We start from the raw sequence: 16,813 nt of genomic DNA, 5'->3' as shown, positions 1-16,813 counted from the left end.
TGGCTAAACTGAACACTGGGAAGTTTGGTATCAAACTTCTCAGAATAATAAACCCACACTGATACCAGTGTTGGATTTACTAAAAAATGCTCACAGAGGGCATCTTAGAGATAACCCCCTGTATTTTACCCAATCCTTCAGTGCAGGACTGACTGGTCTGTGCCAGCCTGCCACTGAGAGATGAGTTTCTGACCCCCTCGAGTGAGAGCCTTTGTGCTCTCTGGGGCCAGAAACAAAGTCTGCACTGGGTGGAGGTGCTTCACACCTCCCCCCGCAGGAACTGTAACACCTAGCAGTGAGCCTGAAAGGCTCAGGCTTCGTGTTACAATGCTCCAGGGCACTCCAGCTAGTGGAGATGCCCAACCCCCGGACAAAGCCCCACTTTTGGCGGCAAGTCCAGAGGAGATAATGAGAAAAACAAGGAGTCACCCCCTCAGCCAGGACCACCCGCAAGGTGTCCAGAGCTGAAGTGACCCCCTCCATGAGAAATCCTCCATCTTGCTTCAGAGGAGTAGGACCAATAGGGATAGAGATGTGCCCCCCCCTCCCTACAGGGAGTGGGCACAAGGAGGGTGTAGCCACCCTCAGGGACAGTAGCCATTGACTACTGCCCATCGACCCTAACACACCCCTAAGTTTAATATTTAGGGGCGACCCTGAACCCAGCTCTTCAGATTCCTGATGACCTACAAAGAGGAAGTACTGCTTAGCTGAAAAACCCCGCAGACAAGAAGGAAACTACTTTGGCCCCAGCCCTACCAGCCTGTCTCCTACTTCAGAGAACCTGCACCAGCGACGCATCCTGTGGGCCCACCAACTTCTGCCGACTCAGAGGACTGCCCTGCACCTAAAAAGGAACAAGAACTCCTGTGGACAGCGGACTTGTCCATCCAAGAAAGAAGAAACCATCTTTAAAGGGACTCCCACCTCACCCCAGAAGAGTGAGTCCCCAACACTCTGCACCAGACGCCCCTGGCCCGTATCCCAAGAAACCAACTATCCAGAGAGGACCCTCGGGCAACTCAGATGACGTGTCCACTCTGGGCTGTCTTCCCTGCACCCCCACGACGACACCTGCAGAGGGAATCCCCGTGTCTACTTTTAAACTAGCTTTTTGCCATTTTAATGAAAACTGTGTACAATATTGAATCTATTCAAAGTCTCAATTATTACTATGCAAAGTACCTTTCATTTAATGTACTTCCCTGCTAAATGAATCTTGTGGTTCTAAAAATAAATTAACAAAATCATTTTTTTCTATATTAAAAACCTATTGGCCTGGAGTTAAGTCATTGAGTGTGTGTTTTCACATATTGCTTGTGTGTGTAAAACAAATGCTTAACACTAACCTCTGATAAGCCTAACTGCTTGACCACACTACCACAAATAGAGCATTAGTATTATATTTTATTGCCTCTGTCAAGCCTCTTGGGAAACCCCTGGACTCTGTGCACACTATATCTCATTTTGATATAGTATATGCAGAGCCAGCTTCCTACAGTGATCATTCGAAATGATTGCTTCTTTGAATACTTGTTCAGTTGTTGTAGACCCAAGATCGGGTGCCAGTCTCCGGATTTTTCCTAGTTGAGAAAGAAACAGGAATAAAATCCCATTCATTTCTGCGACTTCGGAACCCTTTCTATGGACCCTTTTTTTTTTTTTTTTTATCATGAGAGAAATCACCATAAGTAGTTGTTTGAGACATGAAGGGGGTGAATCTCTTAACAAACCACCAAATGTCCCAGCCAAATTTGAGTGTTTGTCCCTTGCTCTGACATCGAGAACCTATTTGTCTGCTGTTATGCAGCACTACTGATGTAGAAATTAGGAAATGCAATCTCCTAAAAGATGTGATTGAGAGAATGGGGCAGCCAGCACCGGTCCATGGTCATTGTTTCCTTGTAGTGTCTCTCCCTCTGGTGGGCTGCCTCCCTCTTGTTTGTTATTTGTATGTTGCTGAGGGTGGGTGTCTGTATTGCTGTGTGTACTGGGTACGATATTGCCCCTGATAGAGTTGATAGTGTTCTCTATAGGGTTTAAATGTTCCTCCATAGGTGAAAGGGCTCCTGTCCCTGGCTCCACAAAAGGGCTGCCTCTTAGTTTGCAGATTTTCCAAAGATCTGGCGGTATCAGTATCTGTTTTGATAGCTTGAAGGGCATCCTCAATGTGTTTTCCAAGCAATGATTCACCATCGTACGGCATGTCTAAAAAGTTTCTTTGAACCTCTGGTCTAAAAGATGTAGCTTTTAACCAGGCTTGCCTTCGGAGTACTGCTGCCCAGCCAACTGCCGAAAACCAGTCATGAAAATATCAATGGCGCAGTCTATTATCTCCACCGAGGATTGTTCTCCCTCCTAGAGAATCTTCCTTCTCTTATTGTTTAGAATTGTCAGGTAGAAGGTCAATAAATTGAGACCACACTTGCCTTTCAAATCTTGCTAGAATCGCCAGAGAATTAGGGGCACGTACTGTGAGACCTGCCATACTTGAGAAACATTTCCCAAAGGAATCAAGGTGACTTCCATCTCTAGCTGGTGGAATAGTTATAGGAGTAGGGGAGTTCTTTGAGTGTCTATGACCCATTTGACTGATAAAAGAGTTAGGCTTGGGATGACCCACTAGGCATGCTGGAGCGTCATCTGGCACTTTATACTTTTTGTCCAGTCTGGGCATGACTGCTGGTATTGTAGCTGGATTTTTCATAACATGGATAGCCTCCTGCCAGATGACATTTATTATAGGTATCGCGTTCACCAATTTTTACATTGCCTCCTTGAAGTCGTATAAGAACTTATTTGTTTGTTTGGAGGTTGAGGGTAATAAAAATATCTTCACTGTATGTTCCATTACGTTATGAAAACCACCTATATCGTCTGGTCTTGAGTGCACAGGAAGCTGTAGAGGTGGAGATGGTGGCTGTATGATGTAATCATCTCACTCAGTTGTTGTAATTGATCTCTTATTTCACCTTCCTATTGATGAACTTCTGAGGTGTCAGGGTCATCTGCTGGTAGATTCGCAAAAGATAGCATTGACAAAGGAGTCACTGAAAGAGGTAATGCGATAGGACACATAAGTGGCGTCTGATGTGGAGACCTCACGGGCGTTTGAAGAAGCGATGGAGGCGCAGATGAAGGGAGTTCAGGAAAGTGCTTATAATAATCTTGGCGTATCGTTTGAAGATTGAATAATGGGTCTTGTCGCATCGGGACTGTTTCCTGTGGAGAATAAGCATTATATTGCTCCTGTATGTGTTCACCTAAATACGAATCATCTTGGTAAATGTTAGTCATCCTCCTCCTCATCATGATCCTGGTATTTAACCTGCAATTCCGGAGGGTTGTGAGCCACTCCGAAAGGTCCCTCATCCTCAGAGTCCTCATCTAGTAGATGAGCCAGTGGAAGTGGAGTAATTTTGCTCGGTAAGGAGTGTTCTGGAAGCAAAAACTTCTCTGTAGGTACTTTAATGCATGACATGCTTGATGTCTGTATTAATGGTGAGAGGCGTTTCTAGTGTTTCCATCAACGGCAATTCAGTTAATTTTGCCATCGACGATGTCTTTTTACTTGTTCAGTCATAACGGCTATTTTTATTGAGGGAATCATAGTCAATGGTGAGACAGTCGACTGTACTCTCGTCGACGGTGGTGTCGGGTACGGTGCCTTCAACTGTGGTGTCTTCTTCTGCAGTATCTTTGTCGATGGGGTCTTTGTCAACGAGGTTCTTACTGTGCCCATCGGCGAGTCAGTCAGTTGACAGCGGTGGTTTTGTCGTTGAATTTACTGTGTGGAGACGATGGCCTTCAACATTAGCAGAGATGAAGAAATTATCATTGGTGATGCTGCAGTGGAAAAAGTCGATGTCATGATGGTAGAATTTGAGGTAATTTTTGATTTTTTCACAGATTTTTTTTTTGTTTTTTTATAAAGGAAGTTGTCTTGATTTCTTAAGAGAAACGTCCTTTGCTGCTTGTGCTGAGGGCTCTGAAGAGATTTTTGAGGAGCCTTTTGACTCTGAAGAATTGCCTCAGACTTTTTAGTCTCCAGATGGTGAGATTTTTAAAGGCCTTCTTGGTATGTTCTGAAGGCTTATCCTCCTTGTATCTGTCTCTCTTGTGGGACTTAACAGTTTCTGAAGGGTCATCACTCTCCTCCTCAGAAAGAGGTGGATCTTTTGATTGTAGTCTCTGTAATTGACTTAAATAGACCGTTGTGGGCTATACTGACATGGTAGAAGTTGTTAGTTGAAAGAATATGAAATTCAAGTATGACCTGAGAAAATCCTTTGAAAACACATGTTCTGAAGAGAAAAAAAACTGAGCAAAGGTCAGGGAGACTCCCATCACACGACGGGCAGTAGAAAATCTGAGGGATTGCAGCCTCATTGGCAAGGGTCTAAAGGGTGCTACTGCCTGATTGGCTAATGGAAAACGTTGGTCCTTTTTTTGGGAGGGGGGGGGGCTAGGGGGTGAGACATGGATAGGCTATTAAATTGAACTTTGCATTCTTTTTGCAGCTTATTATACTACCTTACACTGCTTAATATAATACTGTAGGACTCCCACTTCGACGACAGGGAATGATTCAAGCATGTGAATCTATGAAAGATCCAATACTGGAGAAATGTCACAAAACACAATGAGGCTTATAGGTTTTAGGAGTCACATGTCATCCATACTTGTATACATTATATGTTGAGGGCACAGTTGTGAGAAACACAAGGCCAAGATTTAAATCGAAAAGCAGCGATTGGACTTGTCTGTACTAAGACGACTTCAATACTACCAAAAGGAACCTTTCTTTGCAAACTTCAAAAAACACAAATATTAAAACACATGACCAGCAGTTTGCATGCAGCTCCTCATATCTCACTGTGCTATGTTAGGATTGCAATTTATGAACTGAAAATAGCAAAAAGATGTGTGAAAAGCATGAACCCACTAAAAATATGTACATAAAAACAAAGTTGTGATCTGCACGTTATACGATATGCTCTGCAGCAGGCACATTAACCATTAATGCTACTTTGAATCAAAACTGTCTGGACAAAAAATAACTCTCCTAGAACTGCATTAACCACCAGAGTTACCTTATTGTTATTATAGTCCCATGAACATTGCTGTACACACAAAGATTTCTGCAGCACAGTCATAACTCTGTAAGATATTTTAAATGCAGCTACATTATGACTAAGTCCGCTAAAACAGATTTGCTGCCACATGTGTCAATGTTGCTATTTTCGTTGCAGATTTTTAAAAACTCAATGCACAAATTCCCTGACTCAGGACCCCGCCCCTTGTGAATCCACGCCCTTTCCTCTGCCGAACTCTGACCCCCCCCCTCCCCCAATTGCAGCACTGGTTACCATTATTGATGTTTTCCCTGACACAAAACAGACAGTTAAAAACAAACGTGACAATTAAAAAAATCCATTGTTGATAAATGTTAAGGCCCTGCAATGGAAAATACCAAACATATGCAAAAGTATTAGGCTGACTGGTATACGGTGTGGCATGCTTAATGTGTCCCCTTTCTCATTTGAAAGTGAAAAGATACTTACAAAAAATTTAAAAAATCAAACCCTACAGTACTTTCATACGATTCCTAAATGTTACAGTGGAGCTTCAACGACAGTAGTTGTTGCTTCTGATACTTTGGCCACACCACATTAAAAAAAAAAAATCAATCCCCCCTTTTAGACTACTTGTTTTTGAATAAGCACACGGTGCCGTTTCCTGGAAGGCAGTTGGTATTTAAAACTCTTCCCTCAACAGACTTTAGCGTGTCTATGAAATGACTCAAGTTAAAATATTACCGAGTATGTTCTAGCTAAGTGATCACGTTTTTGTTTCACGTACCTGTGAGGATCCTTTGAGCTTGGAATAAGATATATGCATTCTCGCTTGTTGAATGTGTTTTCGATCCAGGATTTCTGGGACTAAAAGAGAAAATACAAATAAAGAGTAAAAAAAAAAAAAAGACCCTTAACCGTTTAAACATATCAATCTCCGCTACAGTTCACGGACAGTCGTTTTTATAAAACTGAAACAAATTATAAACATTTTACTGATGTTTGATGATAGCAGGAGTCGCAGATTGACGCCTATAACAAATAAAAGTGGATTCGAGAGAGGATTATAAAAACTTGGAAATGTTCGCATCTCAATTTTTCTTTTGCTCAAGCACCTGGATCTGACTGTCCTGTGAAGAGGCCATTCCGTGAAAACAAAAATCTCCTCTTAGTGTAAACTGAGTAATTTATGGATATTGTATTACCTTATCCACAAATCACTGTCACTGCTAATCTAGTTAACTAATCAATCACTTATAATCTAAAATCCCATCTAGTTCCCGCATAAGGTTGATGTGGTAAAAATGTTTTGGTTACAAATACATACTAAACTTTTAAGATTTAAGAATTCCAGAATGCAACTTAGTTTTGGGATTCCTCGTTAGGGTTTTGAACCACCTGCAGCTGAACTTACTAAATGATTCCCTTACATTGAAGGTGCGCTGTCTGTGTACATCCCGCGCCTGTACATGACCTTGGCACTAGCCCAAACTCCTAGCTTTCTCGTCTTGAAAATTCAAGAGTGAGTGATGCAGGTTTAGCACGTTTGCAAAAATATAGGTAACTGGCAATCGTGTCAGGTAGTCGAACCAAGCTCCCATTGAGCAAAAAAATATCCGAAATGGAAAGAAATTTACAGAAATCAATACAAAGCAGAAATCTATCTATATCTGGCATTCATGAATGAGTGTTCCATTTCTTTCTGTCAACGTCCAGTGAGTGCCCTATATATTTAACTAATTGATTTTATAGCCCCCTGGGCAAATAAAAGGTGAGTAAATGTTTTAAAATTCTATCTTCACCCACTTTGGGGAACACATTCGGTGCCCTGGCGTAGACACCCAGGAAGCTGGCACATGACCATTCAACATCTTTATGAAAGCATTAGAAGAGTTATCCAGCATCTGTATTAAAACGCTGGCATGCGGCATTTCTAATCTAGAGAGTCTTAGATTTGCAATATTCTTCCATTGTGCCATGAAGGTGAAGTGCCCACATCTTTTTGGCATCCTTGCCCAAGAGGGTTTATGAAAGAGTAGTCTGCCATTAATGACTGCACTCACAGTGACACATGAAGAGTCAACAAAGTACATGACATTACCGGAGAGTCAGGCTAGGTGCCCTTGCAATCTGGCCATTTTTAGGGTTGAGCATGTGAATGCACATGCTAGCGCATGCATCTCACTTGCAAGACTCTGTTGTGTACAGTAAAGGGCTTGGAGCCCGCCTGTCGCATACCATTTCTTGACTTGTGTGGCATTCTTCTTTCCTGCCTCGTAATTCATCACTTCAGATCAAACATTATTTCCATTCCTCTGTGTGGAGCAGGGATCAAAGACTGATTGATTCAACCTAATCAGTGCCTGTCCGCTGCTCCTGACATGACTGAGGTACTATTTTGTTCTTATTAACTTCCAGTGCCCTGCAAACAGAAGGCGTGTGACTGTCCTGCTGGGCATGTTTTTGACAAACAGAACTGCCAAGTTTTAATTGTTATAGAAAACTTTATTTTGTCAAGTCTTCTTTATCACTTACACTCATGTTTTCTTTTGTTTTTGCTTGTGGGCGCTGTTCTCCCAAGTTGACGATTATATTTTCTAAATATTGCAAAGGGACATTGTTTCTTTATTATGTGTAATTTCTGAAATTATGCTTGAAGACATAATCGTGTAGTACGCCCCAATCTAACTCACTCCAAACCGCCCAACTACAATCCACCTCACCCCACTCATATCCAAACCGCTCACTTCAGTCCACTGCACTCCCACCAAATCCTCCCACCCAAATTTAATCTGCCCCACTCCAGTTCAGTTCACTCCAGTCCACAACACTCTGCCCCACTCCAGTCCACAACACTCTGCCCCACTCCAGTCCACAACACTCTGCCCCACTCCACTCCAGTCCACAACACTCTGCCCCACTCCAGTCCAGTCCACAACACTCTGCCCCACTCCAGTCCAGTCCACAACACTCTGCCCCACTCCAGTCCAGTCCACAACACTCTGCCCCACTCCAGTCTGCCCTAACCCAAAACAATCTGTCCACTATAGGGGTGGGGGATTTGTATCGCCCAACACCCTGTCCATGAGGATTCTTGTTGCGGACAAGAAGTTTTATTTTCTACTTCGCCCTCGGGCAAGTAGACATTCTCTTTTGCCCTTGTGCACTTAATACAGTCACAAGCCACTTATTTCAGATAGGAGTCTGAAATCTTCGTAAATGCGCTTTTTCATAGGTAATTATGGAAACCAAGCTAATGAGGAAGTTGCAAAATTGACTTTCTCAAGCGGGGTCAAGGAGGGTCATGTGACAGGTGACGAGTCTGTAGGAGTGGAGAGGAATGCAGTGTATGCAGATTTTCAAAAAAATAAAGAAGTCAGAGGAGCCTTGCGAGCTAAAGTTGAAAGGAAGCTGAACAAGGAGGATGTAGTGATCCTGGGCTCCCTTAACTACATAAAATGTTACAGATACAAGTTGTGCTGTGTGGGGAAAAAAATACGCAGAAACCTCACAGTTTGATTCCCTGCCTTATCGCACCTGAAATCAGCATCCCGTGGAATTACAACATAAAGCCTGGATAACAGTACTTGCAGGGAATATCCGATGCACTTGCACAGCGTTTCGAAGCCCCTTAATCAAGGAACCGCTGGGACATTCCTCTATTCACTATACAGAAAGACGACATGCTGCCGTTTCAAGACATCTGTGATGCCACTTTTCACAGGAAAGCCTATCCTCCCACCCAGGCCACCCAAATACAACAGCTTTCATCCACAAATTGCATGCAAGAGCAGGACAAAATCACGCAAGATGTTGGGACAGAACTTCTAAATGCCCAGAAAACCATTGAGCTAGGAGACTTGATTACGGAGCATGGAGCAAATGAATAAAATAGAGCTTGCAAGAACCGTTAGCACAGCAGAGCTGCAGAAAGCAAGTCATCAGTTTATCAGCTGCAGGATCACGCACCCAAACGAATCATCACTGAACTAGCCAACATGTTTGTGCAATACCTGAACAAAAGTATACACTAGAACAGTCATTCTGCTTCCTGTAATCATTGAATAACTAAGAAATAAAAAAAAGGACTTTCAAACGAGTAGATGGATTTTCTTTTAAACTCTGGACTGCAAAAACATTTACTTTAATCAACTGAAAGTAAAAATATGTTTTTGACAGATTCACATTGTTGTGGCCTGGATTTGGCTCATGTAACTCTCCACTTTCCAAGAGATTGTCCAGAGGAATAGATCTGTTCATTTGTGTAGTAGGCTCTGAAGACCAACAATAAAGTGCTTGTGGTAAATACGTGGCAAGATAAGAGTTATGGGGCATTAGTCCGGTCACGGCCCTGCATGTGAGACTGACCCTTGCTTGCGTGGAATAGTTTGATAAATCTAGCAGAACTCCTGGCGCACGCAGTGTAGGCCAAAAACATACAAGGGAAAATAATAAGGTGCGCAAGAGGCACATGAACTCTTCCGCCGATTGTAAGCAATGCACAAGTCAGTGAAAATGTCTGTTAATATGTGAAATCCTCAACATGGCTTCAATCATACATGCCAACAGTTTCAAATTATAAAGAGGGTGAATTAAAAAGAAAGAAAAAAAAATCGGGGGGCTGTATTTTCCAATATACTTTCATTGAAGCACAGGCATTTTCAGGCGGGATAGCTAAAATAAATTTGCTTTCGACTTTAAAAACCGGAAGTCTCCCATCTGAACCAGGTCTGTTGGCATCCATGGCTCCAACAGTTTTCAAGGGCGTCCAGATTGTCCCTGCTGCTTTGTATGAGCCAAAGTGATGTGTGAGCGGATGGGGGGCTCTAAATCAGACAACTAGAGATTAACAGTGCCCAGGTTAAGTGACATGCCCAATACATGGCGGGAGCTCCCAGGATGCACTTGCTAGGAGTGCAAAAAACTAGGTCAGACGAGTGGGAACCAACCCAACCTCACTTTGTCAACCCAGAGGCAGACAGCAAGCAACAGAGTGGGACATGGGACATGTTTGAAAATGCTCAAGGATTCGTTTTTATGGTGTCTCAAAGGCATTTATTTCTGAGTGGAAGTCGCACTGTAAGAGTACCATTCCTTCCTTTCTTCCCTGGGAGCTCGCTGGTGATATTAAGTGCACCCAATGTTTCGCCAAGCTGCCCATTCCTTCTCCCCGGCTTCCCCAGTTCCCTAACGTCACTGTATTCTATTCCTGCTCAAGTAACCTAACCGAACAGCTATTACACTTTGTGTTTCACCATGCATGACTTGCTTACCCTGAGCCCAAGCCTAGTCTCCCACGAGGACTATCAGGCTCCCCCGGTTAGTCGTTAGTAGTCTGACCTGCGCTCTCTCTCTCCCCCGCTTAGCTCAAGTATTTGGATCCTTCCTTCTAAATAACTCCTCCAGTTAATGCCACACCACAATCATGAATGCCTGCTTGAGGCTCTTGTCTGATGTCCTCAGACCCGCTTCGTATCCTTCAGCTGCTTGTGCCCAGTCCCATCTTTTCCTCCAACTACTCACTGAATTTTTAGCACCTCAACCACATTCTACAGTGCTGTGTCCTAGCCGTTTCTGAGTTCTCCTCTATTAGCGAATACTTGTTGTTACTATAGTGCTAAGGTTCTTCACACATCACTTGTGCTATTTTCAAGCACAATTAAAAACACTTTACCACTACTCGATCTGATACTATTCAACTGCCTTATAAGGATGGATGGTGGAGTCTTCCCTGCCAGGAGTTTTAAATGTTCTCTTCCAGCTTGGACCTAAAACACAGAAAGCATTTGAAGTGATATCAGCCCTCTTTGTTCGAGTATAATCATGGTTGAACATTAACCCCCAAGCCCCCCCCCCAGCGCCTTGAGACCCTCACGGGTGAGTAGTGCGCTTTACACAAATGCTCTGATTGATTGATTGATCTGGAGCCTAACACCTAAAGGGAAATGTTATGAAGTAACAAAGGCACAGAGCTTGTTATCACATGCTTAAGAAAATCTACAATTTGGACGCAGGTTTTTGATTTTGCGCAACTCCTATATGTCAGATATGCATGCACTGTAAAAAAATGCCAGCTATATCAGTATGTATGAGTATTTACAGGAATGACAATTTAAATAGCAATTGCTAATTTCTTTTAATACTTTTATAGGGCTACTCATCCACTGTAGGGTGTCAGAGTGCTTTACATCACACACGCATTGTGTGATGTGCATACAAGTGTGTAGTGTAAATCAATGTACAAAATGGTGCATAAGACGGAGGGTTTCAAGGTGTAGTAGTTACATCTTTACTGGTAGAGATTATATGCCAAGATTGTATAGCTGGGAAAAACACAAAGCTGGGATTTAAAACGTAACAGTGCCTGGGATGGTCTTTTTATAATACTAAAAAAACGTTTTAGCAGCCTCATAATGAAGGATTGAGGAAAAAACAAGGATCTAAACCAGTGTCTTGCAGTTTGCAAGCAGGTTTTTCATGCAGGTTCCTAGCTGATTGTGCTATATTAGAAGGAATGCAAATTATGAACTTAAAGTAAATAAAATTATTTGTATCAAAAAGTGACCAACATTCCTATCTACAGGACATAATCTGTCATCTGCTTGTTACCCTATGTGCTTAGCAGGAGACATATTAACCGTTTGGGCTACTTTATGCCTCAAAACTGTGACTAAACAAAACACAAATCTCTCCAGCAAGTGCTTTAACCACTAGAGTTTTCTTACCATTATTATTATTATTCTCTGAGATTTACTAGGCACACAAGGCTCACTGAAGCAGGTTTTCTAACCTCCATAAAATATTTTAAAATGCAGACTTTGCAACAAATTACGCCAGAACAGATTTTCTGTCACATTCTCCTTGGTGCCAATTTCTTTGAGACATGGGTTTTTAAAAATAAATGTAAACGTTGACTGTCCGACTGCTTTTCAGGACTCGGACCGTCTGACTTCACCCTTTGCCCACCTTGATTCACCAATTTACTGGCCCCCCAAATAATAGTTTTTTTTTCAATTCCAGAACTGCTCATGACCCTACAAGTTATGAGCAGCGAGTCTTGGCTCACCAAGCCATATTGCTTTTTTGACCTTGCCTCTTCAAAATCCTACCTTTAATCACTGGAACACAGACAAAAGCTCTCATCACTCCCTTTGTCCTTTGGACCACTTGTTTGCTCTTCCTCTGGTTAAGATTATTTTACTTAGAGTTTGTTTTTACACCGCTAATAACCACCTGTAATGATTTTCGAGTGCTTATCTGACCTATGTCTTCTGGTACACCTCCCCCCTGATACTGACACAGCTCTTCCTCTTTCAACAAAGCTTCCATTTTATTTTGTGCCACTGTGCCCTTTCTTATACCTATTCCTCTACTTCTGCAATCCAGCTCTTACTATAATCTGGTTTTATTTATAGTGCTTAATAATCTTCTGTTTTTAGCACTATAATTGATAGCTTATTATTGCTCATGTAATAGTACTCAATTTGCATTCCTTATATGGATGGAAAGCAAAACATTCATTGCCAGAATCTGAACTTTTAGTGTGCAGACTACAGCAGTTCCCTGGAGTTAATTTTAACCCATTGAGCCATTTAGCCAATTTGCTGATTATGCCTAAACAACTCTGGTTTCTTTTTGTACTGCTGTCCCATGCCTGCTCACCCCTCTGTCCTAAGACAATCTGACCTTCTATTTCCTGGACTCCGTGGTTTGTGTGACTTTATATTTCTCTTGCCAGCCTCGTTTCTCTACAACATTCTATTGTGTTTTTTGCCCTTGAATTCACCAGGGCTTTTTCCAGAACCTCTGTGCAGTTTATTAATACTAGACCACTGCTGTCTCAGTTGTTAAATTTATTCCTTGGATCTTGTTGCAGGCTTCTCCAGCTGTCACTATCCTAATACTTGGTCAGCCTGCCTCTCTTGAATTTTGCCTAGTGAGTTTCTTCAATAGTACAGAGCTTGGGTGCCTGGTCTGACCACCTCAATCTAGCATTGCCCTCTCATGTCTGCCTGAGTGCCATCTGTGAATCTCATTAAATTTTCTTCATTGAGGCGGGTATTATACTATTGAAATATCCACTCAAACCTGTACTGTCCAAGCTGCTTAATTTTTACTTGTTCCTCCATGGCCAGGAATTGTGTTCCTTTGTGTAATTAGCCGCTGCCATCTACTGCCCTTCCTGCACAAATTTGGAACAGATACATTGGCTTTGCCATCAATGCACTGGTCACAAAAAGTGTCTACATGTGCATGCCTCGACCTGTACTGCTCTTTACAACATGTCTTCACTACTAGGGTTACTGTGAGGGCAGATGGCAGAGCTGCTGGAAGGCAGGAGGGAAAGTGGGCTTGTTAAGGTAAACAGGTTGCTCAGAGTCCTTAGATGAGTACAGACCACAGAGGGGGGTTAAAAAGGCTGAGCAGTCTGTGATGAAAGAGTGGACGGCAAGGGAGCAGCAGTTGACAAGAGAGGGTTTTGGATGAAGCCTATGGCGATACTGGAGGGGGAATAAAATGTCTTCTGAGAGGGAAGGAGAACCTGTAGCAAAAGGTGCAAAGGATACAGAGCCTGAGTGGAGAGGAGGTTATGGAATGGGTGGTGAGAGGAATATTAATTCTAATGTATTTGGTGTGAAAGTACATGTGTGGCAAGGGAGTGGTGTACATTAACGGTAAGGGTGTGAAGCTCTTGTGAGCAAATAGGAGAGAAGGATAATTGACCCTATGATGAATATGTGAAATTGGAATGGGCCATATGGCAAGTTTGTGGAAAGGCAAATGTTTTACTGCTTATAGCAAGAAAAGAGTGTGGAAGGTAATACTTTATATTAAGAGATTTTACAAGGGCAAAGAGGCAGAGGAGGTCATGTTTACTTTGCTTTTGCAGTTGACTGGTAGTCTGGCCTTGCTAGTCCTTATAACTTTTGTAGAGTTTGTGGAACAAGTGGATTTCTTTACAGGGCTAGAAGATTACTGTAGTACTGTGTCCCTTGGGCAAGTACAGTTTTTTTAAAAATCCACTCCCCTGCCACTATCATCTGCCGCACTCCAAGCCAAAACCATCTGCTGCACCCGAGGCCATCGCACCCCATCCAAACCAACCCAATTCACCCCACTCCAATCCAATCCACACCAACCAAATTCACCCTACCCCACTCCAATCCAAAACAATCTGCTTCACTCCAATCCAAAACAACCTGCCCTACTCCACCTTGCCCCACTCCAATCCCAAACAACCAACTCCAATCCAAAATAATCTCACCCACTCCACTATGCTTCACTTCAATCCAAAACAATTTGGCCCACTCCAATCCACCTCACCCCAATCCAATCCATCCCAGCCATCCCAATTCATCCCACTTCAATCCACCACACTCTACCCCACTACATTGCAGTCCACCCCACACCAATCCAATCCAATCCAAATCCAATCCACCACAGTCTAATCTACCCCACTCCAATACTCCTCACCAATACACCTCACTTCTCTCCAATCCACTCCATTCTGATCCACCCCACTCCAGTCGGATTCCATCCAACATTGCTGTAATACACATAGATTTCTGCAGCACGTGACCTAACCCTGTAGGATATTTTAAATGCAGCCACTCTGTGACTAAGTCTGCTAAAACAGATTTACTGCCACATTCGTCATTGTTGCTATTTTTGTTGCAGCAGATTTTTTAAATAATAAATGCATTACACACTGGCTCATGATCCCGCCCCTTGTCACTCCATATCCTCTCCTCTGCCAAACCTTGACCCCCAATGTATTGGTTCCCAGAGTAAATATTTTCCAATTGCAGCACTGGTTACCATTATTGATTTTGTACATGTTTCCGCCCCGCTCCACTTCAATCCAAATCCGCCCCACTCCAATCCAAAACAATCTGCTCCACTCCAATCTGCCCTAATCCAAAACAGTCTGCCCACTGCAATCTGCTGCACTCCAATCCAAGATAATATGCCTATTGCAAACCAAAACAATTCGCCCCACTCCAATCCACCTCACACCAACCCAATTTACCCCACTCCAATTCATTCCACACCGCTCCAATTGACTCTGCCCCACTCCAATCCAAACCACCCTGCTCCAATCCAAACCGCCCTGCTCCAATCCAAACCTCCCCGCTCCAATCCGCCCCACTCCAATCCAAAACAATCTGCCCCACTCCAATCTACCCCACTTTAATCCTAAACAACCTACCCGACTTTAATCCTAAACAACCTGCCCTACTCCATCCCGCCCCACACCAATCTCAAACAACCCACTCCAATACAAAACAATCTGCCCCACTACAATCTCAAACAAACCACACCAAAACAAAGCAATCTGCCCCAATCCAATCCCCTCCACCACAATTCACTCCACTACAATCCAATACTCTAACCCCATTACATTCCAGTCTTTATTAATTATAATAATTGTTATACACAATACAGTATCGCAAAAGCAAGTATTCCTGGATGAAGATTATCCTTAATCATTAATAACTCCTCACCACACACCTCTTCCCCAAAAGCTTTCCTCCTCAAATGAAGCCCAATCACAACTCTGTCCCTTGCATCTTGGCAGATGCGATGTTGCAAGATATAGGGTAATATAACTATAAACTATAACGATGTTCCAAGTGAGAGAGGAGTTTCAGGGCGAAACAGAGTAATGAAGTTGAAATACAAGTACCTTTATAAGGACATGAGACTGATGAATTTATTACAATTAATATTGCTCCTAGCTCGGTGTTATACTATTAATTGTGTTTGACCAATGACTTTGTGTTTCACCACTGCGCATATTAGTTGCTCAATGTTCACCAGTAGCACATTACATGTTGTATTCAGTTTAGCTGCCTATTGGCTTTAACGTGGCATTAAATTTGGTATTTAGGTTAGCTGCCAATTGGCTTTAACATGGACTTAGACATTGCAGTTGAGACATTGCAGATGAGCTGTGTTTTTCCAAGCTGTGTTTTTCCACGATAGACCAAGCTGTGTTTTTTCAAATTGAATTCACACCAAACCCTAGCTGATAAGAGCGCCTACATTTGGTGTTTTCCTTTCTGCTCAGCCTTGGGAAGAGGAGGGGTCTAGGAGATCTGGCCAGTCTCCAAAGGCTTGTTTTCCTTTCCCGAGTCTGAGAGGAGGGGGCACATTTTTGGAACGATGGCCCTTTGCAGCAGCGAGAGAGATCTTCCAGGACTTCAGGCAGGAACGGACATCAATTGCCTGTCCCCCGTTTGGGTGGAAAATCTCTTTCTCGCAGTTGAACCGGAGTCATCAACTTGCAGGCATTAGACAGATGAAGCAGAGTGATAGGCCCTACGGTGATGCAATTTTGACTTTTATGCTTTGCTTCGAAGTTATGCTATAATATAATCACATGTATTTGAGGTGTACATTGCAACTGAGAAGTACTTTGATATATTTTGCTTTCATTGCTGCGACTACTTTTAAACGTGTGCTTCCAGCCTACTAATGTCGTCTTTCAGGAACCTCGTGGTGAAGTAATAATAACAATAAATGTCTTGTTTAAACTAAGAAGTGCATTCCAGAGAAGTTTTGTCAGCTCGGTCATAAGATAAGAGAGGGAAAGCAAAACACTTGGGGTACAGTATTTCATGTAATTTGTGGTCTTTTGCAGTGACAGATAATCTAGGACATACTGCATGGCATCACTTACAGGTGATGTTGCCATGTTCATCCCATCTTGCCTAAAAGGCTGACAAACCGCTGTA

At 42.8% G+C, this 16,813-nt stretch overlaps 1 protein-coding gene and 1 pseudogene across 1 annotated transcript in view; one reads left to right on the top strand and one right to left on the bottom strand.

Annotated features, from left to right (window-relative positions):
* TRPM7 (transient receptor potential cation channel subfamily M member 7) overlaps positions 1-16,813 on the bottom strand; it is a 1,269,618-nt gene that overhangs the window by 1,204,081 nt on the left and 48,724 nt on the right. Inside the window, exon 2 of the mRNA XM_069222535.1 lies at positions 5,863-5,942. Coding sequence (XP_069078636.1) covers positions 5,863-5,942 — 80 coding nt within the window. The remainder of the gene's footprint in view (positions 1-5,862; positions 5,943-16,813) is intronic.
* On the top strand, positions 8,295-9,109 carry LOC138285925 (protein KTI12 homolog; annotated as a pseudogene).

This window comes from Pleurodeles waltl, chromosome 3_1, assembly GCF_031143425.1.
Source record: "Pleurodeles waltl isolate 20211129_DDA chromosome 3_1, aPleWal1.hap1.20221129, whole genome shotgun sequence".
Taxonomy (NCBI): domain Eukaryota; kingdom Metazoa; phylum Chordata; class Amphibia; order Caudata; family Salamandridae; genus Pleurodeles; species Pleurodeles waltl.
This window is presented reverse-complemented; position numbering and strand designations above follow the sequence as displayed.